The 23,427-nt window shown below is 47.6% G+C and overlaps 1 protein-coding gene across 2 annotated transcripts in view; it reads right to left on the reverse strand.

Moving 5' to 3' along the window:
• TET3 (tet methylcytosine dioxygenase 3) overlaps positions 1-23,427 on the reverse strand; it is a 108,553-nt gene that overhangs the window by 52,199 nt on the left and 32,927 nt on the right. For both annotated transcript variants that reach the window (XM_060027501.2, XM_060027502.2), the window contains one exon: positions 10-2,131. In XM_060027501.2, coding sequence (XP_059883484.1) covers positions 10-2,131 — 2,122 coding nt within the window. The remainder of the gene's footprint in view (positions 1-9; positions 2,132-23,427) is intronic.

The following is a 23,427-nucleotide window of genomic DNA, read 5'->3' on the forward strand; positions in this document are numbered from 1 at the left end:
AGGACTTACCTACGCAATCACAGGTGGGGAACTCGGCCTGGGCTCTCTTGGCAGGTGTGTCCAGCAGACTCTTGGTGGGTGTGTCCAGGTACTTAAGAGGTGACTCCAGGAAGCCACTGAGGGTGGGTGTGAGTGGGTTCTCGGCCTTGGTGGGTGTGGCCTCCTGGCCTCCCTCCTCTGAATGGAAGCAGGTGGTTGAGAGCACAGTCACAGCCCCTGAAGATTCGATCTTGATTTGCTTGGGAGAGCGGGTAGCAAAAGGGCTCTCAGGGGCTGGGAGACAGGTTGGCTGGTTCTCGGGGTCCTGAATGGGCACAGACTGGGGGCCAGGAAGCCCAAAGTTATCCCCAAATTCAGCCTCAAACTGCCGGATGAGCTCTTCCAGCTTGTCATCGGCAGGGGGAAGAGGGCCAGCGGAGCCTGGCTGCAGGGTTGCCATGGGGCTGGGAGACCTCATTTCCTGAGTAGGGGCCAGCAGGCTGTCCCCGGAGGGACTAGGTGCAAATAGCGCAAGAGAAGGTTCTGGGGGCAGGGGGACAGCAGAGCCCTGTGAGGCAGGAACGGGGGCAGGTGGATGTGCCTGCACGTCCTCAGAGGCTGGGGACCTCAGCCCTTCCAGGATGATTTGCCGCAGAGGTGGGAAGAGGGGCTGTGCTTCCCGTGGCCTGGACTTCTTGATGTGAATGGACTTCCGGACACTGGGCTTGATCCCAGGGCCAGCTTTGTCTGTTCCCACGAGACCTCCAGCTGGTGCCAGGGGCTTCCTTTTCTTCTCCTTGGGTGGTCTGTCGGATGGCTGTGAGGCAGGTGAGCTGGGTGGTGCCCACCAGCCGGGAGGAGGCTCTGAGGGAGGGGGGAGGGAGGCATCGTGGGCCTGTTCCAGGAAGAGACTGCGCTTATGGTGGAGGTGCTGCTGCAGGGCCGTCTGGGCCTTCTGGTGGGAATCGGGCTCTGAGGACGGTGTGGGGGCCTCCCTTTGGAGAATGGGGGATGGGGAGGAAGAGGGGACCTCGACCTTGACCTTGGGCTTGCTGGGCAGGGCCTCGGGCCGCTTGAATACTGACTGGATGTAATCACTGGCGCTGCCCAACAACTGCTCCAGTTCAGCCATGGGATCAGGGCTTGGGCGGGGCATGGGCCAAGAGCTCCGGGGAGTTGCTGGTGGGGTGTCAGTGCCCCAGGCTTCAGGAAACTCTGTTCTAGGAGTTGCTGTAGGGAAGGCAGGGCTATCAGGAGCAAAGGATGGGTGCTCTTCAGGAGGGACCACAGGCCATGACGGAGCCCGGAGGTAGGACTGGGGAGATCTGAAAGGGGCAGGAGGGGACAAGGCCTCAGGAAGCGGGCAAGAAGCCTGGGAGGTGGCATGAGAAGGTTGGGGGAGGGCAGAGGAGAGTTGTGTGAGGGCCTCAATGGCAATGGCGGTCTGCAGGCTGATGTTTTTTTCCTTGGCGATACTCAGGGCACTCTGGGACAGGGGCAGGCCCTCCGGAGGAGGAGGTATATGAGGGACCTCAGAGCTGAGGAGTGGCCTGGTGATTGGCACCAGAAGACCAGCCTCACCAGAAGGCAGAGTCCCTGGGAGCCTGGGCCGTTCCTCCCCTCCCTCCACAACCACAGACTTGATCTTCCCCTCCAGCCACTCGAGGTAGTCAGGGCATTCTGGGCCATCGCAGTTGCAGTTGGGTGGTTTCATGCCATGCCGAGCGAGGGCCAGGGCCGTCTGCAGCGTGTCAAGGTCTTCGCTGCCAGCAGAGCAGCTCTCGGGCCCTGACCGGGGTCCCCTGCTGTTGTTCCCAGCTTCGCGACTCATCTCACGGTTGAAGGTTTCATAGAGCCGGGTGCTAAGGGCTCCATAAGAGGACACAGCTTCGGCCACAGCCGAAAAGGCCACCAGATCGTGGGCATCTTCCAGGCGAGCAGTATGAGCTGGTCCTGGGGTCACGTCCCAGTCGGGCTTCTGCTCTGCTCGCCAAGGACCCCCAGTGCCCAGCAAACTGGGTCCAGCAGGTTCTCTAGCACCATTGACTGGCGCCCCTGAGGCGCTTAGCTGCCGTGAGTCCCCATCGTACACTGGCCCTGAGTCCATCTGACCTGGAACAGGTCCATCAACTGGGCTGAGCTCTGAGCCTGTCTGAAGAGAGAGAGAGGAGGAGGAACAAAAGGGGAAAAGATGAGCCACAGTATTTGAAAAGCACTGTCCTGCACCACACCACTCAGAGGCACAACTAACCCTGCTTTCCTTGCAAACCCTCCCTGTCTCTGATAGAGCTTGAACCTCAGCTCATCTTCTCGCACCTCATGGCTCAGTTGGCTGCACTGCAGAAACAGAGAGCAGGTCTTTAAGAGCTCCTAACGCAGAATTCTGAATGTTGCTCAGACCCTTTTTGAGCCACACCGATGAAACTCCCCTGAAACCAGGCATTTGTTGAGGACACACAAAGAGGGCTTTAACTCACAATGACCAAAGTGACACCAGAACCTTTGTTTTTTGTCAGGAGGAAAAGAAAGCTAACTAAGCATCCGTGTAACAATGCACCAGAAGTGCGAAGGCTGTGTGTGAACGGGCAGGGAAGGAGCAGCTTGGACTAACGAATTCAGCCTGGACAAGGAATCAGTCATGGCTTCTCAGGGGAAGGAACCCACAGTTCTTTTCTCTGCCCATTACTGTCCTCCCTTAAGCTCAGAGAGCTGACAAGACAACATTCCCACCCAGCCCTAGGCCTGAGGAAACTCTGATCATCCAATACAGTGTGTGTTTAGCCCCACGCCAAGCCAGTCACGCCAATGACAAGTGAGGTGCTGCTTGGAAGAAGAGCCAAGCTTCCCAGGAACCACCATTATTCATCTAATGTCCACCCAAAGCACACTGAAGGGGGAGAGCACAAGAGGAAGTGGGCCCAGAGTCCAGTCCAGCAAGTTAAAAGGTAATACGAGGCAGATCTGAGTTTGCAAGAATTCATCCCACCGGAAAGGAAAGACCTTCCTTACAGTAGAATGCCAATGAAAAATACAGGACATAGAAGGATTTAGAAACTCATCATGGATGCTACGAATAGCAGGTGAAAGCTTGATGAAGCACAGGATATATACATGGCCTCAAAACATCTCTTCAGGGCTTCCCTGGTGGCGCAGTGGTTGAGAGTCCGCCTGCTGATGCAGGGGACACGGGTTCGTGCCCTGGTCCGGGAAGATCCCACATGCCGCGGAGCAGCTGGGCCCGTGAGCCATGGCCGCTGGGCCTGCGCATCTGGAGCCTGTGCTTCGCAACGGGAGAGGCCACAACAGTGAGAGGCCCGCGTACCGCAAAAAAAAACCCAAAAAAACAACACGAAAGACATCTCTTCAAAAATAACTTAAATACAACAGCAACTTTATAGTGGAGAAATAAATCTGGCTGACACCACCTTTACCAAATGATCAAAGTTATCATCATCACCAATATTGGGAAAAAACCAACATCATGTGTCTCTTGATATGATAACATTGAGAAGAAGAATATAACATCACTCACACAGACGTGCAGCCAGAACATATAACCTTAAATCTAATCATAGGAAACGTCAGATAAACTGAAACTAAAGGGTATGCTAGAAAACACCTGGATTGTTCTCTCCAAAAATTTCAAAGACAAGAAAAACAAACATCTCTCCCAGCTGACACGAGACTAAAGAGACAGCAAAATGCATGCTCATGGGTTAGATCTTGGAGTGGGGGGAAAGAGCTATAAAGTACATCATTGGGACAACGGATGAAATTTGAATATGGATGTGGATAAGATCATATCACATCAATCTCTGTGTTCTGGACATGGATGACTATACTATGGTTATGTAAAAGAATGTCCTTGTCCTTAGAACACATACACTGAAGCATTTAAGGATAAAGGGTATCTCCAACTTAATCTCAAATGGTTCAGGAAAAAAGTATATGCATATATAAAAATATATTCACATAGAGAAAATGATAAAGCAAATACGGCAAAATGTAAACAATTTTGGGTATACAGGAGTCCCAGGTACTCTTCTTTAACCTTTTCTATAAGTTTTTAAATTCTATCAAAATAAAAAGTTAAAAGAGAAATTAGGGGACTTCCCTGGTGGCGCAGTGGTTAAGAATACGCCTGCCAATGCAGCAGACGTGGGTTCGATCCCTGGTCCGGAAAGATCCCACATGCAGCGGAGCAACTAAGCCCATGCGCCACAACTACTGAGCCTGCGCTCTAGAGCCTGCGAGCCACAACTACTGAAGCCCGCGCACCTAGAGCCCATGCTCCGCAACAAGAGAAGCCACTGCGATGAGAAGCCCGTGCACCGCAACTAAGAGTAGCCCCCGCTGGCCACAACTAGAGAAAGCCCGCGTGCAGCAACAAAGACCCAATGCAGCCAAAAATAAATAAACAAAACAAATAAATTTTTTAAAAAGACCTGGAAAAAAGAAATTAGTCCCTCAGGTAGAACATACAGTATATTAAACAGATGGTTAAATGATACTAGTCCCCAGATTGTCAAACGTGGCCATCATGGGCTCCAAAGCGGTAGCGGGGAGCTGGGATTTGGGACAGGCCTCTGGGAGATGAGCAGAGGCCCCAGCCTGTGGTTCCCATCTCATTCTCATCACTGCAATTCTGGCCACTAAGGACCCTCATGCTTTTCCAACATGCTTTTCTGAGCTTTGCACACGCAGTTCTCATTGCCTGGAATGCCCTTCCCAGCTTCTGTGAGGTCTCTTTGGCTTATCCCCTCAAGCATCAGCTCAATGTCACCTCCTCTCTGACCTGGTTCGCAGATTGACCGATGCTCCTTCCCCTAGGCTCCCACAGCACCTTAAACGTGCCTCTATTAGCACTTATCACCTGCCAAGCAGCTGCCTCCCCCCACCAGATGGTAGTTCCTTCAGCACAAGAGCCCAATCGTAATGACTTCTGTGCCTCCCGCCCAGTCCACCGTCCGTCTGCCCCACAGGCCATGGAATACGCCAGCCTCTCCCTGACGCTGGTGGAAGACTACTATCTTTCAGAACTAGAAACTAGGAACAAACACCTTTCCTCCAGGAATGTGGCTGATCACCCAGTTCTCCCTTCCTTCCTTCTTCGAAACCTAAACTAATGTGGCTGCAAAGGCTACAAAATCTGAAGTGATCAAATTTTACATGTTTACATGTTTATGTATAAAAGACAAAAGAAGCAGGCACAAACAAGAAGAAACATGAGAGAGTAGCATGGATTTACAAAGACAGTGTCAGGAAGACTAATGCTGCATGAGCTGAGGCTTCCCCAAATGGTCAAGACAACTAAAAGGATTTTTTTTTTTTTCCTGCGGTACGCGGGCCTCTCACTGTTGCGGCCTCTCCCGTTACGGAGCACAGGCTCTGGACGCGCAGGCTCAGCGGCCATGGCTCACGGGCCCAGCCGCTCCGCGGCACATGGGATCTTCCCGGACCGGGGCACGAACCTGTGTCCCCTGAATCGGCAGGCGGACTCTCAACCACTGCACCACCAGGGAAGCCCTAAAAGGATTTTTAAAAGTTATTTTTGGTGTGTGAGTAAGAAGAACAAGGAAGGGCTAGGCCCGCTCTTGTGCCTGTGAATCCCCTGGGAAGGAAAATGCTCTTCAGACCAAAGAGAAAAGAAAAGGAAGAGTAGATACAGGTAAGAGGAAAGTGAAACCAAGCTGGGTGGGAGACTTTAAGAAACTCTAAATTCCAGTTTTCCCAGCCAAGGGATCCCACTGACACATTCCTCACACCTGCCAGTGATCCTGGAAGAAACTTGCCGTCAGGAGAAGGTGCTAACAACAGGTGAGAAAAGAGCAAGTATCACCCCCAACTTTCGGAACACTGGGTGAGTTCAGTCCGTGTGAGAGCCCTGAGTGGGTAACCAAAGGGACCTCAAGGAGTCAGGTTCAATGAAGGCCATCAACCCATCAACACGCAACTAATCTTAGTGCTTTGTGTTGTGTGGTCACGGGACCAGGAGGTAAGGATGTCACAAACTCAAGGGCTGCAGGTCAAATCTGCCACAAAACAAATCTGTTTTGTTTGGCTTTTATGTTTGTTTTGCCAATGTTAAAAAAAAAATCAAATTTCACATGAAACCCAGATTTTCTTGAAGGTCCACACTCCTGCCCGGCAACCTCGTCTACAACTGAGCACTGACTACTGCTCCAGCTCACCCCCCTCCACATCATTTGCACTGCCTTCTTGAAATCCAGGCCAGGAGTCAGGGATTATTTATTAATTGCCTGAATTAATTATCACTTCATTCATTTGTATTCCTTGCCAAGGCCCTGGGTTTGCGAATCAGGTTGCAGACACTGAAGTTCCACAAGGCTGGCTGTGACCCCTTTGAGGGACAGCTATGGAAAATGACAGGCTGAATGGGCTGGCTCACCAATGGCTGAATGGCCATGCCCCGCTCAGAGTAAGAGTGGTGTATCGACTGCGGGGCGGGGGGGGGGTCTGTAGTGGCCTGCCACAGGGCTCTGTCCTCAGAACTGTCCTGTTCAACAGATTTATTAATAATGATAGTGAAGGCACACTTATTAAATAGAGAGATGTTGAAAACAGGAGGGATAAAACTACGTTAAGTGAAAGGACCAGGTGCCAAAAGGTCAAGAGGCAGGAGAGAAAAAGATCTAACAGGGTAAATAGGGTCCTAAGCCACATCTGTGCAAATTAAAGATGGAAGAAGCACATAACAATGGCAGCAGTGCACATGAAAATGTCTTAGAAATCAGGAGGGATAAAAGACTTACTGATGGGGGACTTCCCTGGTGGCACGGTGGTTAAGAATCTGCCTGCCAAGGCAGGGGACACGGGTTCGAGCCCTGGTCCGGGAAGATCCCACATGCTGCAGAGCAACTAAGCCCCGTGCACCACAACTGCTGAGCCTGTGCTCTGGAGTCCGCGTGCCACAGCTACTGAAGCCTGCGTGCCTAGAGCCCATGCTCCGCAACGAGAAGCCACCACAATGAGAAGTCTGCGCGCAGCAACAAAGAGTAGCCCCTGCTCACCGCAACTAGAAAAAGCCCACGTGTAGCAACAAAGACCCAACACAGCCAGAAATTTAAAAAAAAAAAAACGACTTATTGATGGTATACGCAATATGATGTGATCTGACAGCTTCAAAAGGTCTTATTACTCAAGGTTTCTTCAAACTTTTTTTACTACAAACCACAGTAAGAAATACATTTTACACTGTGATCCATTATATCCTTATATATATGACAAGTTTGTAAAATAGTATTTCCCCTTACTAGATACACAAACCCCTCCCTCCCTCTTTCTTGCAGGTTGCAACAATTTAAGTTGATTTCACAGTCTACTAACAGGTCCCAACCCATTTGCAGTTGGACACACACAGATAGGAACTGACCGGAACAGGACAGGCAGCACAGGCAGCAACAGCCCTGCTCTGCCTGGCCAGTCCCTACCTGAACACAGGCTTCCCTCTGGCGAAAAAGAAAGCAGGACAGTTCAAAACCATAAGAGGAACAGGTCTCTTTTGGTTCTGAAGAAGACAAAACTCAAGAAGACCTTTAAACATCTGAGGGCCTATCATTTGGGGAAAAAATTAAACTTGTTTCAGGTGGCCCCAAAAAGTGGAAGAAGAGAAGACTTAGGCTCAATTTAGGAAAAGTTTTAATACTGAGAGATACTAAAAAATACACTGAAATCCTGTCCCCCTACCAAGCAGGGGGTACTGAAAAGGAAACCGAGCAGTTATTTGATGATTACTGGCAAGGCGCAGGACGATGCTGGCGGAGGATGGAGGCTAGTCTAGGTGCTTGCAAAGTCCCAGCTAGACATGCCCCAACCCTAAAGCCCTCCACACTTTATATCCCTTACTTCTCACTCCCCTCTGGGCTGCAGCAAGCACCGCTCTGAGGGTGCTCCTTGAAGTTTGGTCTCCAGCTGCCTCTAGCCCCTGGAACACGCTACAGGCCCACTGAGAGCAGCCTGGATAAAACAGACCAAACTCCCCATCCCACCTCCAACAGCTCCGTCCCCGACTCCTATTCCCACGAGTGTCCCCAACCCCGACATCCTCCACGTCCTTCTAATGTGACCAGTCACCAGGTCCAAACAATTCTAAACGTGAGTGCCTCTCTGTTCTATCTCCTCCCTTTCCCTTCCTGCCCTCCTAATTGGGACCTTGGTGTGCGTACACACTTTTTAATTGTCCAACTTGACAGGAGCTCCCCAGCCCCCCCCCAGTCTTTTCTCCACCCCTACGATCTGCCTGTGGATCACATCCCTCCCTCGAGACTCCCAGCGCCAACTTCACAACACTTCCTCATATGCCACCCTTGCTCAGCCTTCAGAATTTAATAAAGTGCCCTCTGCACGCCCCCACTACTTGGCAGGTGTGGCAGAGTTTACTTTCCAAAGATGGATACCACAACCCCTCCACCCACATGCACTTCTCCCATGGAGAGGTGGGGTCTACGTTCCCTCCCTTTAAATCAAGGTGAGCTCGTCACAACGGTCAAAGTGCCATTGTCATGATTTTCAAAGCTAGATCATAAAAGATAATACAGCTTCTGCCTGATTCTTGGGGACACCCACTCTTGGTGTCCAGCTACCACACTGTGAGGAAACACAGGCCATGTGGAAAGGCCACGTGAAGGTGTCCGTGGACCTTTTCAGCTGAGGTGCCAGGCAACAGTGGGCATCAACCTGCCACACGAGTGAAGGAGCTCTGCAAGGATTCCAGCCCAGCTGTCCAGTTACCTCTAGCTTTTGAGACTTCCCAGCTGAGGCCCTACACATCAAGGAGCTGACACCAGCTACCCACACTATTTCCTTCCTGACTTCCAGGGCCAAAGACTCAATGAACATAATAAAATGATAGCTGTTTCATGCCACTAAATTTTGTGGTGGTTTCTTACCCTACAACAGACCAGACTGTATATTTCAGGAGCATCAAGAAGTTTATAAAGCAAAAGGCAAGAGACAGACCCATAAACAAACAAATGCCCTGGAGCATACTGGCACCATGAGAGCAGTCTACCCAGGGCCTGGGGCACAGGGGCCGCTTCTCTCTGGGAAGGTGGACATGTCTGTCAAGAAAGGTTTCACCTTGAAGAAACCTTCAGGACGAGCCTTGGAAGATGGGTAGGTATTTTGGAGGAGGGGAAGGAGGAGGAATTCTAGATGGAGGGACTCACATAGGCAAAGGCACAGAATCATGAGAAGGCCCGGTAGGCCGGGGGAAGGGTGAGCTGCTGGGCACATCCTGAGCGTGAAGCGTGGGGAGGGCAGATGTGTGGCTCAGAGCATGAACACACAGGAGCAAATTTACGTTTCAGGAGGGGCGCTCAAATGACTTCACAGAGCACTGACTGCAGACTTCAAGGCTGGTGGCGTGAAGACCAGTTAGGAGACTAATGCCACTGTCCAGATCAGTGATAATAAGGGCCTGAACTAAAACAACATCAGAGAGATGGAAATGAAGTGTGATTATGGAAGCAAATGATTAGATGTAGGGGGTGAGACAAGGAACAAAATAACCGCCTCCTGATAAAGTCCTCCTGGACCAGTCCTGCTCACCACAGGTCTGAACCAGATCCTACACGGTCACCACATACAGCCACCTTCAGCTGGGGAAACTTTTCTAAGAGAGGATGACCAGTTACACTATAAAAACTCCTAAGGGACAAGGCTTCCATCACATCTTCAGAATCTGACAGAGTGCTCAGTATGTGCTCAAAATGGTCTGCTGCTTCTTCCTCTGGGGACCTACTGGTACAAGCCTCTTCACCCCTGGACTGTGCGAGGCTGCCAGCTGAAGCTCTGGGCAGAGTTTGCAGTCCTCCTCTCTAAGGCGCCTGTCACGGTGCACACACGTAGAGGTCTGCAAAGCTGCCAATGCCATCAGCAACTGATCTTGAACGACCTGCACCCCCATCTGCCTCCACAGAGAGGCCCACCAAAGGTGTCGGTGCCGCCCCTTCTCAGAGCCCCCTTCCAGGCACAGAACCCCACCCTGCCCTCACTGGGACCTGCACACTCAGTCTTGCCAGGTCTCTTCTCTGCTTTCACTAGGAAAGCTCCAGCCCATCCCAGGCTTGGTGTGGACAGGTTGGGGGTATGCTCCCCTCACCAAGCGGTGGGCAGCAGGGGTTTGTCACTGGAAGACAGGCAGAGTAGATGCCCTTCTACAGCCAAGAGACCTAACCCCTCACCTACTTCATGAAGGGTTGGCATGTATGTACAGCATCGCCACCTGCAGAAGACTCCAGGTCTTCCTCCAGGGGCCCAGGAACCCTTCTGGAATTCGTCCCTGTACCCTGCTTGGTCAGGACTCCCAAGGTCCCACATCCCTCCTCCTCTACAGGCTGCTCCTTTCTAAGCTCCCCATCCCCACAGCTGGTCCCTCAGACAATCTGCAGGTACCCAACAACAGCAACAGCCTGCCTCCCCACCCCAGGGGCTCCAGAGCCCCCTGGATGTCAGGCAAGGCTGAAGAAGTGTGGAACTCCACCCCCAAACACCTCATTTTATCCACAACACAATGAGAGGCGTGGAACTAACACCAGGTTTTCCGAGTCTTTCCTGACTCTCAGAATGCCAACACATGAAACCAGATCAGCAATCCTCTATGAAAGGGAAATGGAAGGAAGGCCGGAAGATAAAGGCTACTACTGTGAGAGATCAAAGTCCTCATTCACCATCCTTCTTAGGGCCTCTGGGAAAGGGGATATTAGAAGAGGCAGAGTCCCAGGGTCTGTCCTGCTGTTCAGCAGTTATACACCGTGTTGGAAGAAACATGTCCAAGAAGGTGTTTTTAGCCAGGATGAATAAGCCTGCAGGCAGGCTCCACAAAGGCCAGTGGCCAGGAGGCAGGGCCAATCTGCGGCACATCCTCTACAGAGGCATCTCCAAGAATGAATTCTCATGGGACTCCAGGATAAGAGTGGCTGCTCCCCAGCCGGCTGGCCAGCAAATCCCAACCCCGCACTTTCCCAGCTGCCCGCACCACCACCTCAGCTCCTCTGCTCCTCCAGCAGCTGTTCAACGGCTGCTTTCCAGCTCCATCCTTTTCCCCAGCCCTAGAGTTCAGCAGCCACCTCCGCATAAAACCAATTCCTTCCTTCCCTCCCCGAAATGGATGGCCCCACTCCGCCCCCCAGTAGCACAGGGGTTGTATTTATGGCATTTTCTGTCTAGAGTTGATCAATTATTCATCTCTTCAGAGAATTCTCCCCTCCTGGGATTTATTGATGATACAAATCTATTAAGTAGGGAAAGAGACCTTTTTAGGGGAACCCTTTCAGAGGATGCACACATCTGCTTGTTTTTGCAGGAGTGAATGTGAGAGAGAGTGTGAGTGAGTGTGAGTGTGTATGTGTGTGTGTGTGAGTACACACGTTGGCTAACCCAGTCCCTTGTCTACACTCTCCACATCTGAGCTCTCTCTGTAGACGGCAAATCTCAGAAAGTTATACCTAACTTCTAGAGACTGTCATGTGTAGCAGTGGGTGTCCTTGTGTGAGTGGCAGGAGGTAATGTTTCATGTGGTTACTACGTACATACCAATAACATATTTTAAAATCTAACTTTTTTCCTACTACAGAATGAACAGATACAGCAAAGCTCAATGGTTGGGGTGATGCTCAGGAAGAAGCTGAAGCAAGGCCTAATTCCCTGAGGTCATCGTATCTGGCGGAAGCACAGGACTGTGACTGTTCATGCCCCCGATCTAAGAGTAATTAAGGAAATTAAGGAAGAAAGGAAAAGAAGAGAAGCGACTCGGAAAAGTCTCTACGTAACTATGATGCAGTATTCTTATGATAGGCCGAGTATCATGCTAATCACGGTACACTCATTAACCTTCTCCGGTCTCATAAACTCCCAGAAGGCAGAGGCTCACCTCCACAGATGAGGACACAGTATCAGATAGCAATCCAAAAGAGCAGACATTTTTAACCGCTCTCAATCTCACTTACGGAAACGCAAACAAAATAAATAAGACAACCGAAGAAATATTAAAATTATATGTGCCAAGGATTCTCCCCGAAGCATTCATGGTAAAGAATTACAAATAACCTAAGTGCCCCAACAATAGGTGAATGGTTTTAAAATGTTTCTTTTCATGAAAAGAGAATGCGGAATAAACGTAAGTAAAAAAATACTCAACTTCATTAGTAAACAGAAATATAAAATAAGACAGCTGTGAGAGTCCATTTTATATCCATTACAGAGAATTTAAGAGCAAGTATGTTTAGTGGAAATCTTGCCGCCACCACTTACTAGCTGTGTGACCTTGAACAAGTTAATTAACCTCTCTGTTCTTCATTTTTTAATCTGTATATCTGGGGTTAAAAGTTGACCTCTCTATGCCTCTGTTTCCTCATCTGTAAATCGAGGATTAATAACAGTACCTAACTTCACAGATGGTCATGAGGATTAAACAAATTAACATATAAAGAACACTTACAGGTACAAGCACCAAGAAAGGGTATTTTAGTTTGATACCAAGTGCTAGTGGGATTTAGCAGGAACTTTTTCTTATGAACCACTGGCAGAGGGCAAAACAACCATTTTGGAAAGGTCTGTGGTGCTATCTTTTAATGGTAAACATGCACATACCCTATGATTCTAGTCCTAGAGACACGCTGCATATGTGCATCAGGAAATGTGTACACAAATGTTCATAGCAGCATTACTCATAAAAACCAAATTGTGGAAATATTCTAAGTGCTTACCAACCACAGAATGGACAATGGAATATTATACAGCAGTGCAAATGAATGAACCATAGGAACATGAATGAATCTCAGAAACTACACTGAGTAAAAAAAAAAAGCAAGCCTCAAAAGACTGTATATAGTTGACCAATTCTAAAAAGCTCAAAAAAAAAGCATATATAAAAGTATTGTGTAAGAATACAAACACATGTAATTAAAACTTTTTTAAAAAGGAAGGGAATGATAAACACAAAAGTCAAGGTAGTGGTTGCCTCTGGAGGTGAAGAAGGGGGATAGGGTTGGGGAAACATCCAGGGAGTTTCAGTGATGTTAGCAACATCCTAGCTGTTAATGCAGGTAGGGAGTTTACATGTGTTTATTATTATGCTTTATATTGCAGTATGTTTAACATATATGAAACACTACGTCAAGTATATGTTTCAAATAATACATAAGAAAAATTATAATATTCCATCAGTAGATATATGACTACTTAAAATGATAAAGAATGAAAACACAGGGAAATGTCTTCAATAAAAAAAGAAACTCAAGAATGTACTTACACTCATAAATAGATGCTTTCTGAGGGTTTTTATGACAGGGGAAGTGTTTACACTACTTGAAGTGGAAAAAAACAGGATCTGAATTATTGCCCAATTTAAGAATCCAATTCTGTTAACAATGCATGTCTGTGCACACAAACAAAACAACAGGAGGAATTATGCAGAAATGTTAACAGTGCTCATCTCTGGGTAGCAGAGAATGGGTATATTCTCGTGTTCACAGTCTCCAGAATTTATTGTAGGTATTACATTTTTATTTAGGGGGGAAAGCTTAAGAATAGAGTACCTACAACACACCTGAAAACCCTGCACAAACTATACGGGCCTCTGAAGAAAAACTGGAGCCTCACGGAGAGGAATTCGTGGGTGCATTTTCTTCTTGCTATTTCTGTTGCGAGAGAGAGAGAGAGAGAGAGAGAGAGAGAGAGAGAGAGAGAGAGAGAGAGCGAGCGAGCGAGAGCGCGAGAGACAGAGCGAGAGAGCGAGAGAGCGAGAGAGCGAGAGAGCGAGAGAGCGAGAGAGAGCGAGAGCGAGAGGGAGAGAGAGAGAGCGCCCGAGCTGAGCAGCCCTCTGGGAGGGAGACTGGGTCTGGCTGAGGCGGGGTGCCAAGCCTGAGATGCCCCACCCATGAGAAGTCCTCTGTAAGTCACCGTGCCCAGCACAGCCCTACCAGGCCGACCCCTGCAGCAACCCCTCGCCCCCCAAGCAGCTTGCTCCTCCCCACAGCGACCCCGGCGGGGGCGGGGTGAAGCCGAGCCCAGCCGGCTCTCCAGACGGAAGCCCCTGCCTCAAGCAGCAGCCCAGCACGAGGCCAGCGGGAGGAAATGGAGCCGACCACATCTGAGGCCTGGCGAAAGGAGCGTCAGCTGCCTCGGAGGCCGCCAGCGCACGAGAACCAGAGAACCAGGTCAGGATGCAGAGGCGGCCCTTCAGCCAGACAGCGAGACAGCCCGTCTTCCCCAGCGCGCGCGCGCGCGCACACACACACACACACACACACACACACACACACACACACACACACACACACACACACACACACACACACACACACACACACACACACACACACACACACACACACACCCTGCACACACCCCACACACACAGCGCCACAGCCACCGAGACCATCGCCCAAGCCACGCAGCGCGTGTCCCACAGCCAGAAAAGCCCCCATCAGTCCCCACCCCGGCCGCGCAAGCCCCCGGCTCCACCCACCCAGCTGCTCGTACTCAGTTCTTACCACCCACCTCCTACCCCCAAAGTCTGAAAAGCTAAGGAAGTGAGAAACTTTGCCAACATCACAGTCCACTGACAGAGAGCCAATCCTTGACTAATAGCTCCATGCACTCTCCCTAAAGGTGCCCCAAACCCCATAAAACCTACGGGCAGTTCCGGTGTGTCAAAAGGACCAGCGCTAGAGGACGATGATGAGAGCACAGCTAACAGTTCTGAGTGCTGGGTACTGTCCTCTGCATTAAGAAAGCACTTTCATGTTTAAACAGAACCTTTTCAAGTCTTCCAACAACCCAACCCCCATTTTAGTGGATGAGCAACTGAGGCATGGAGAGGTTAACTAACTTACTCCAAAGGCTGGAAATGGGTGAGTGGCAAAGGCTAAATCTAACATGGGGCCGACAGTGGATGCCCATGGCCTCCTAGCTACCAGGGTTCTAGTCTTTCAGAGAATGAGTTCCCACATTTGCAGGAGAGTCTCAATAACTATGGATTTCAGCCTCCTACTTGAACCCCTGTTGAGTGAGTTTGCCCTCATCCATTCCTTTCTCAAAGACTCGAGAGGACTTAAGTTTTTCTCATTCAAAGAAATGAATCTTTAAGCCAACACCCAAAAATCTGTAGGAAAAGTAACTTTTGACAGAGGAGGCTGGTGGAGGCCAGTCGTAAGACAGTCTTCACATAGTGGGCTAGGAAATGGAAAAAGGGGGAAGCTGACATTTAGGGAAGCCAGAAGGCAGGAAATTGGGGAGTGCAAACAAGTTCTATTTATCCTAAACCCCTGGAAAAAAATCACACAATACATCTCAATGTAAAGTCTTGTTATCTGCAGTCACTGCAGGTCTGTTAGCCCAGATAACTGAAAGATGCCAGTAACCTGGGTTCTTGTACATGTTCATCTGAAAGTCCTGTCTTCAATGTTGGGAAAAAAGGGAAACAGGAACCTCAGCCTTTCCTCGTCCATTTTCTCCTTCCTGAGGTCAGGGGTGATGAGGAAGTCGGTAGGAATCCCCCTCCCTCTCTGTGGCAGACCCCCATTCTCCCACCCACCCCCACACCTCCTTCCCTAGGTTTTTGTGACGCTGCTGGATCCTGGTCCTCCTTTGTCCCCTCCACAGAGCTGCTCTCCACCCTTCCGCACTCACCCTCTCAGCCCTCCTGGAAACCTCACCTACACCCAAGGTTCCACTGCTCAGCCTGCACCAATAACCCAAAAGCTTCCTTTCTCCTGGACTGTTCCGCAAGCTCCTGCCCTGCTCTCCAAGCAGCACATGTTTCCACTTGGGTGCAACTTAAGTCCAACACACTTAAAACCTAATCCAGCACCTGTCCCCCTTTTCCAGCAACTCTTCCTCTGGACTTTCCTTTCTTAAAACTCATGTAAAGAGTCATTCTCTTGGGTATCCTGGCTCAAACCTTCGGTCACCTTTGAAGTCCTCCTCTTTGTTTCCCTATGCAAGCAGACCCTAGTCCTGTCAACTGCTCCTCTGGACAGTACTGCAGATCTGCCTTCTTTCAGTTCTCTCCTTACTTATCTCTCACAGGGACAATCAATCGTAGGAGGCTCCTTGACTGGCCAACCCACCTCTGCTTTTGCCCCAGCACATCACCCTCAGAATCAGATTCAATCCACTAAACCTTGAGCCCACATCCCCCAACTCCCAGGCCAGGGTGCCCACTAATTCACTACTTCAATCTTCTCTTTTGATACGACAGAAATAAATGAGTACATAAGCAAATAAATAGACAGATAAATGTATCAAGGGCAATAAAGACCTTTGCATCTCATAGTGCTGCTCCTGGGAACTTAAGTTTATAAATTTGCACTTCAAAAAATATTTTCTACACTTTAGTGAAAACTGAAAACTCAGGATGAGGGGAACAGTTTAGTAAATTATGATACAACTCAGTGGAATATCATACACCCATGAAAACCCAAAAATTATGAACACCAGGGAAAATATTGGGTGAAGTGGCAAGTAAACACCATACTGTATGGACTATGTAAAACCATGCATGCAAATGATAAAAGAGGGAAAGCAGGGTTTTTAAAGTGAAAATAGCTATAGTAGCCCCGAAGAATTATGAAATTTCACCTGCAGATGCTATCAGCACATTTTAACAATCATACATTTCATATATGAATATATAAAATTATGCATTCATTTATTTATCCCTCCAACAAATATGTACTGAGCACTTACTATCTGAGTGTCAGTTTTAGGCACTGCGGATACAGCAGTGACCGAGCAGTCCCTGCCTCATGGACAGACTTTTTTAGATGTTTGGATTTGTCTTGGGTTCCATTCAAAGGTAAGTTCCTTCAGGGCAGAACACGTACCACTATCTCTAAAATGTGTGTAGCAGTATAAATCTGTCACGTACTCTGTGACTTTGAGTATGTGATGAAAGCAATGAAAACTGATATTAACTGTAAGTTTATCTCTAAGTGAAGCTGCCCTTGGTGTAATTACTGATAGAATATCAAAGGCATACTAAAACTCATTATAGAGCCAGGGAAAACCCTGGTAGATGACCCAAGAGAATACAGAAAGATCATAATAGAACGACAAGGACAGTAAAGAACAGTTGTAGAAGATACTGAGAGAGATGGAAGAAAAGAAACTTCTGTCATTGCAAAGTGAAAAATGAAGAGGTAGGGACCTCCAGGGTGGCGCAGTGGTTAAGAATCCGCCTGCCAATGCAGGGGACACGGGTTCGATCCCTGGTCCGGGAATATCCCACATGCTGTGGAGCAACTAAGCCCATGCACCACAACTATTGAGCCTGTGCTCTAGAGCCCGTGAGCCACAACTACTGAGCCCGCAAGCCACAACTACGGGGCCCGTGTGCCACAACTGCTGAAGCCCGCACGCCTAGAGCCCATGCTCCGCAACGAGAAGCCACCACAATGAGAAGCCTGCACAGCACAATGAAGAGTAGCCCCCACTCACCACAACTAGAGAAAGCCCGCGCACAGCAACGAAGACCCAACGCAGCCAAAAATAAATAAGTAAATTAATTTTTTTTTTAAAAATGAAAAGGTAAAAACAAGAAATTCAAAACAAAACAAGAAACTCCCACTTCCCAGAGATGACCATAGTTTACATCTGGCACCTTTTTTCTCCTATGCAATGTACACAAAGTTGGGGTCACTGAGTATATCTGGGTTTTTTAAAATGATAACTTCTTCCCTACTGTATCATAAGTATTTTCCCATAGCGTTAACTCTTCTTCAAGAATTTCATTTCTAATAATCTTACTGCTTTCCCTGGCACATATACAGCACATGTACAGCCCCTGATGTTGAATATCTAGTTCTCTCACATTTTGCTACATTCCCATGACACATACTAACTGTCAGAGTAGTTTCTTTCCTCCTTCTCCCACCTCTATTTGGGCCTGTGATTCCTCTGAGGACAGGGATGGAATACTGGGCACTAAGTCAGGGCTCTGGTCCGCTAAATGGATGGATTCTAACAACCTTGATAAGAACGGTAGGATTTCACTCACATTAGCACAAGGGTTTCATCTCATTTGGGTGACAACTTAGAAGGTACCTCTAGTCTGCCTTTGGGGAGGAATATTATGCAGCGATGAAATGGAATGAAGTACTGATACATGCTACAACATGGATGAACCCTGAAAACATTATGTTAAAGGAAAGAAGCCAGACACAAAAGGCCACATGTTATATGATTCCACTTACATGAAATGTCTAGGGACTTCCCTGGTGGTCCAGTGGTTAATAATCCGCCTTCCAATGCAGGGGACACAGGTTCAATCCCTGGTCGGGGAACTAAGATCGCACATGCCACGGGGCAACTAAACCCGTGTGCCACAACTAGAAAGAAGCCCGCACACCACAACTGCTGAGCCCACGTGCTCTAGAGCCTGTGCGCCACAACTGGAGAAGCCTGCATGCCACAACTAGAGAGTAGCCCTCAATGAAGAGCCTGCACACTGCAACGAAGACCCAGCATAGCCAAAATTTAAAAAAAACAACAACAATGTCCAAATTAGTCAAATTCATAGAGACAAAAACATTAGTGGTCGCCTAAGACTGAGGGGATTGGGGGAAACAAAAAGGGCGTGAATGCTAGTGGGTAAAGTTTCTTTTGGGGATGACAGAAATGTTCTTAAATAGGTAGTGCTGACAGTTGACCAACTCTGTGAATATACTAAAACCACTGAATTGTACACTTTAAATGGAGAAATTGTATGTTATGTGAATTAAATCTCAATAAAACTGAAATTTAAAAAAAAACCTTTAGAGAAAACCTTCATTTCTATCTCTGTAAGAAGCTTCAAGACAAAAGCAGAAAATGAATACTTGCTCCAGGAGGGGAGAGCTGAGCTGGTGAGCCCACCCCAAAGGTGGAGGGAAAAGGATGGAGGAATGACAGGAATATCGTAAAAAAACTCTTCTTAGTAACTCCCTCACATAAGTGTTTATCACTCCTCTTATTTCCTCATTGGGTTACAAATGAAAGTGAAAACAAGAGGCCTTATCTCAGGGAAAATAGTGGTAGTCAAGATGGGGAGACCACCTCCCACTCCACTGCCAAGTTTTGAAGGGAAAGACCCCTTAGGACAGCAGGGTTATAACTTCTGAGAGGAATGGCAATCAAGCTGGTGTGGCCATGAGCTCTGGGTTGAGGAAGAAAGAAATGAGCTCTGAAAATGCATATGCCAAGGTCCCCCAAACCAAGAACCATTGACATAAAACCTGCTGAGCAGCTGAACAGAGTCACAGATGAGTCAGACAAGAAATGTAGGATGGTTCAAAAGGTCCTTATTATTCTAAAAAAGGGCGGGGGAGAAGTTTGCAAGAGATTCAGTAAAATAACAAATAAGATAGAGAATATGTATTAAGCAATTAGTATGCCCTTAAAAAGCTAAGTTTTTTAGTTGTTTTTGTTTGTTTGTTTTTGCGGTATGCGGGCCTCTCACTGTTGTGGCCTCTCCCGTTGCAGAGCACAGGCTCCGGACGCGCAGGCTCAGCGGCCATGGCTCACGGGCCCAGCCACTCCGCGGCATGTGGGATCTTCCCGGACTGGGGCACGAACCCATGTCCCCTGCATTGGCAGGCGAACTCTCAACCACTGCGCCACCAGGAAGCCCAAAAGCTAAGTTTTGTTGAAAAAAATGAATCATGTTTTTAATACCCACAATACAAGAGGGTGCTGCCACTGGCAAGATAACTATCTGTTCCATGTCCCCCTTGTGATGCAAATGACCACTCCAGAACCTCCACAGAAGGACCTGGGGCCTGGTGACCTGCTAGCTCTGGCCAAGCCGTGGGACATATCCAAGGCTCCCACTTTTGGCTGTCTGGCCACTAACCCAAAAATTGCCAAAGGGGTTAATCCCACACCTCCAGCACAGGTGTCACTCCTCAGAAAGCAGCCATGCCCCACCCAAGGCAGGGAGATCCTTGCTCTTCAGCCCTTTTCGCAAAAGGGAGTGGCAGTGGCAGTGGCTGCACCAGTTTTTCTGTTTGTAGAAAATGAGAAGCATATTTTTATTTGGCTTCAGTTATCAGAGCATTTTAGTGTGAATTATTTAGATATTTGGGGATTTTTTTCTACTTGACTCAGAGGCTGGACAAATGCTAACGTATATATAACACTTTCTACTTTCCAAGCATGTTCTAAGAGCTTTACATTTTTCATCCTCATAACTCCTTATTTTACACAAGAGAAAACTGACGCATAGGAGGTGAAGCAACTTGTCCTGAGGTAATGCTGGCTGGACCAGTTTTAAAGTCCCTCTCTCTCACCACCTCTGGCCATGATCCCTGGCCAACACCAAACCAGCTGGCGAAGGGGTGGAGAGGGGCGCTGTGGTCTGGCATTGCAGATAGAGGGGCAAAGGGAAGTGCAGAAGGCAGTTCCCTGGAGAACTGGGCCCCGTGCCACCTCTCTGCCTGGGGAGCTGGCAAATGAGAAAGTCCTAGGAGTTAAGTGATCACCTGAGCTGGAGGGGCATGTGACCAGGAGCACTTGAGCAGAGAGACCAGATTCCTAGCCCCAGCTCTTCTAAGACTGCCTGACAGTGAGTCCTGGACAAGTCATTTTATCTATCTGGGCCACTTGCTTTAAAAAAAAAAAAAAAAAAAAAGTCAGGGAAAACTGAGATTCTGCTACAGACAAAAGGAGACTAAAAAAACCTGACCAATGAATATGTGTGATCTGGGGTGTTTCCCCCTACAAAAGAGGTAGTGACAACTGGCAAAATTTGAATAAGGTCTGCAGGTTAGTGTTATTAGTGTTCACAAGATTAAGTCTACATTGGTGTTGCATCTATGTTAATTTCCTGATTTTGATCATTGCACTTTGGTTATTTATGTGATTGTAGAAATTCCACACTCAGGTATTTAGAAGTAAAGCGTGTCGCATTTGCTACTTACTTTCAAATGGTTCAAATAAAAATTATAGAGAAAGAGATAGAAAAGAATACGGCAAATGTAGCAAAATGTTAACATTTGGGAATCTGAGTGAAGAGAATTCTTTGTACTATTCTTGCAACTTTTCTAAAACTCTGAAATTGTGCCAAAATCGAATTTTTTTTTTAAACTTATTTTTGGCTGCATTGGATCTTCACTGCTGAGTGCGGGCTTTCTCTAGTTGCGGTGAGAGAGGGTTACTCTTTGTTGCGGTGTGCGGGTTTCTCATTGTGGCGGCTTCTCTTGTTGTGGAGCACGGGCTCTAGGTGCACGGGCTTCATCAGTTGTGGCACGTGGGCTCAGTAGTTGTGGCACACAGGCTTAGTTGCTCCGGGGCATGTGGGATCTTCCTGGACCAGGGCTCAAACCCATGTCCCTTGCATTGGCAGGCGGATTCTTAACCACTGCGCCACCAGGGAAGCCCCAAAATATTTTTTAGAAGAGTTATGTTACTAGATGATCTCTAAGACTCTTCCAGTTTCTGTGAAAAGGTAACATTATCCGCATCTTACAGACGAGGAAGAGGAAACAGGGTGAGCACAGCTCCTCGGCAGCAGGAGGAAGGCTCTAGAACTCAGGGTCTCTGATCAAGTCCTGCCCCGCCACCAGACCCCAAGTTCTCCCCACCGCTGAAGGACAGTGAGCCCCACACGCTACCCCAGGCACTGGATGAGAACTGCAGAGCAGAAGGCAAGTAAGAAATAGGACACCTGGGCAGTGTCAGGCTGGCTGTCGGGAGAATTGGAGAGCCTCAGGATGTGGGCTATTCCACTCCCCACCTAGACCCCTTCCCCCTACATGTACAGAGCACACCCCAGAGGGCTAACCTGAAGCTTTAGCAACACACACAAGCTCCAACAGAACACACAGGCTCATGTGGAGCACAGAATCACAGCCTGAGCTGACAAGCAGTACAGCCCTGGGAGGGCGGCCTTTGGCCCTCTCTGACCAAAAAGAACACAGCATCTGGAAATCTTAAGTCTCCTAAATAACTCTAGGGTCAAGAGGAAAAAAAAAATCAAAATCACAGTTACATTTATTTCCAATCTGTTTATGCTAGTTGTACTTGTTATGGTAAGTATGTACTTTAAACATCATTAATATATAATCTGATATGAATATAAAAATAGAGTTGTTTCTGTGGGAAAAAGGTCACAATTACAGATTTGAAGATTAATTAATACCAATGAAAACATCAGTTATTAACAGAGAAAAAGTCATGCTTCTATAATACTTTTGTTAAGTAAGAAGGTAAACAGAGGTTTCAATCCAAGAAGCTAGAAAATAAGAACTAAATAAAAGGCAGGAAAGAGAAATCAGTAAAGACAGAAACAGCTGATTAGAAAACAAAATGTAGTGGTATTTATAAATGACTCTAATAGATGGTTCACCAAAAGGCCAATAAAATAAGCAAACTTCTGTTGATGATTTTTAAAAGAAAACATAATAATTTACATTAGAAATGTAAAAAGAATATAACCATCATCAGTGATTAAGACATGAAGTACTTTACTAAAAAGTTTGAAAACATGGATGAAAGAATGATTTTCTAGGAAAGAGGTGGGAATATTAAAAATATTAATCAGGAAACAAGTAGAAATCTGTCAGAGAGCTACCCTCGAAAAAAGGCACCAGGCCCGGTACTTGTTTATTACATTATTTTTCTAGCTCATAAAAAATGCTGATCTTTCTTATTCTTTTTTCTTTTTTTAACATCTTTATTGGAGTATAATTGCTTTACAATGGTGTGTTAGTTTCTGCTTTATAACAAAGTGAATCAGCTATACATATACATATACCCCATATCTCCTCCTTCTTTGATCTTTCTTATTCTTTAATTATCCCACATCCCTGTGAGGTAAGCGCTATCTCTCTGTTTTATAGACAAGAACTCCAAGGGCTCAGAAGGGTCAAGGCACTGTCTCTCAATCACCCAGCCAGATGTGGCCACAGCCTGACATCTCCAGGAGAAGGCCCAGAAAACTCAGTGTTTTAAAATGCTCCTTAAGAACCTCTGTGATCAGCCAGGTTTGGAAACTTCTGGCCCTTACTACTTAAAGTGTGGTCCAGGGAATTCCCTGGCGGTCCAGTGGTTAGGACTCTGCGCTTTCACTGCCGAGGCCTGGGTTCAGTCCCTGGTCGGGGAACTAAGATCCTGCAAACCTCGCAGCAGGGCCAAATAAATAAATAATAAAGTGTGGTTAAATGAACGTCAGCAGTAACATCACTAGAGAGCTTGTTAGAAATGCAGAATCTCAGGCCCCACTCCAGACCTGCTGAATTAGAAAATGTATTGTACAGAAATTTCCAGGTGATTTGGATGAACATTAAAATGTGAGATGCATAGGTCGGGCCTATATCTGTCTGACCTTGTCCAATTCCTTTTAAAATATGCAAAAGCAGTGATTGTTCTTCTTGGAAAAACCAAAAACCAAAAAAACTGATAAACTACTAGAACTAGATTTAATCATACAAACATGTAAAAAAAAAA

Source organism: Delphinus delphis, chromosome 12, assembly GCF_949987515.2.
Source record: "Delphinus delphis chromosome 12, mDelDel1.2, whole genome shotgun sequence".
In the NCBI taxonomy this organism is placed as follows: Eukaryota; Metazoa; Chordata; class Mammalia; order Artiodactyla; family Delphinidae; genus Delphinus; species Delphinus delphis.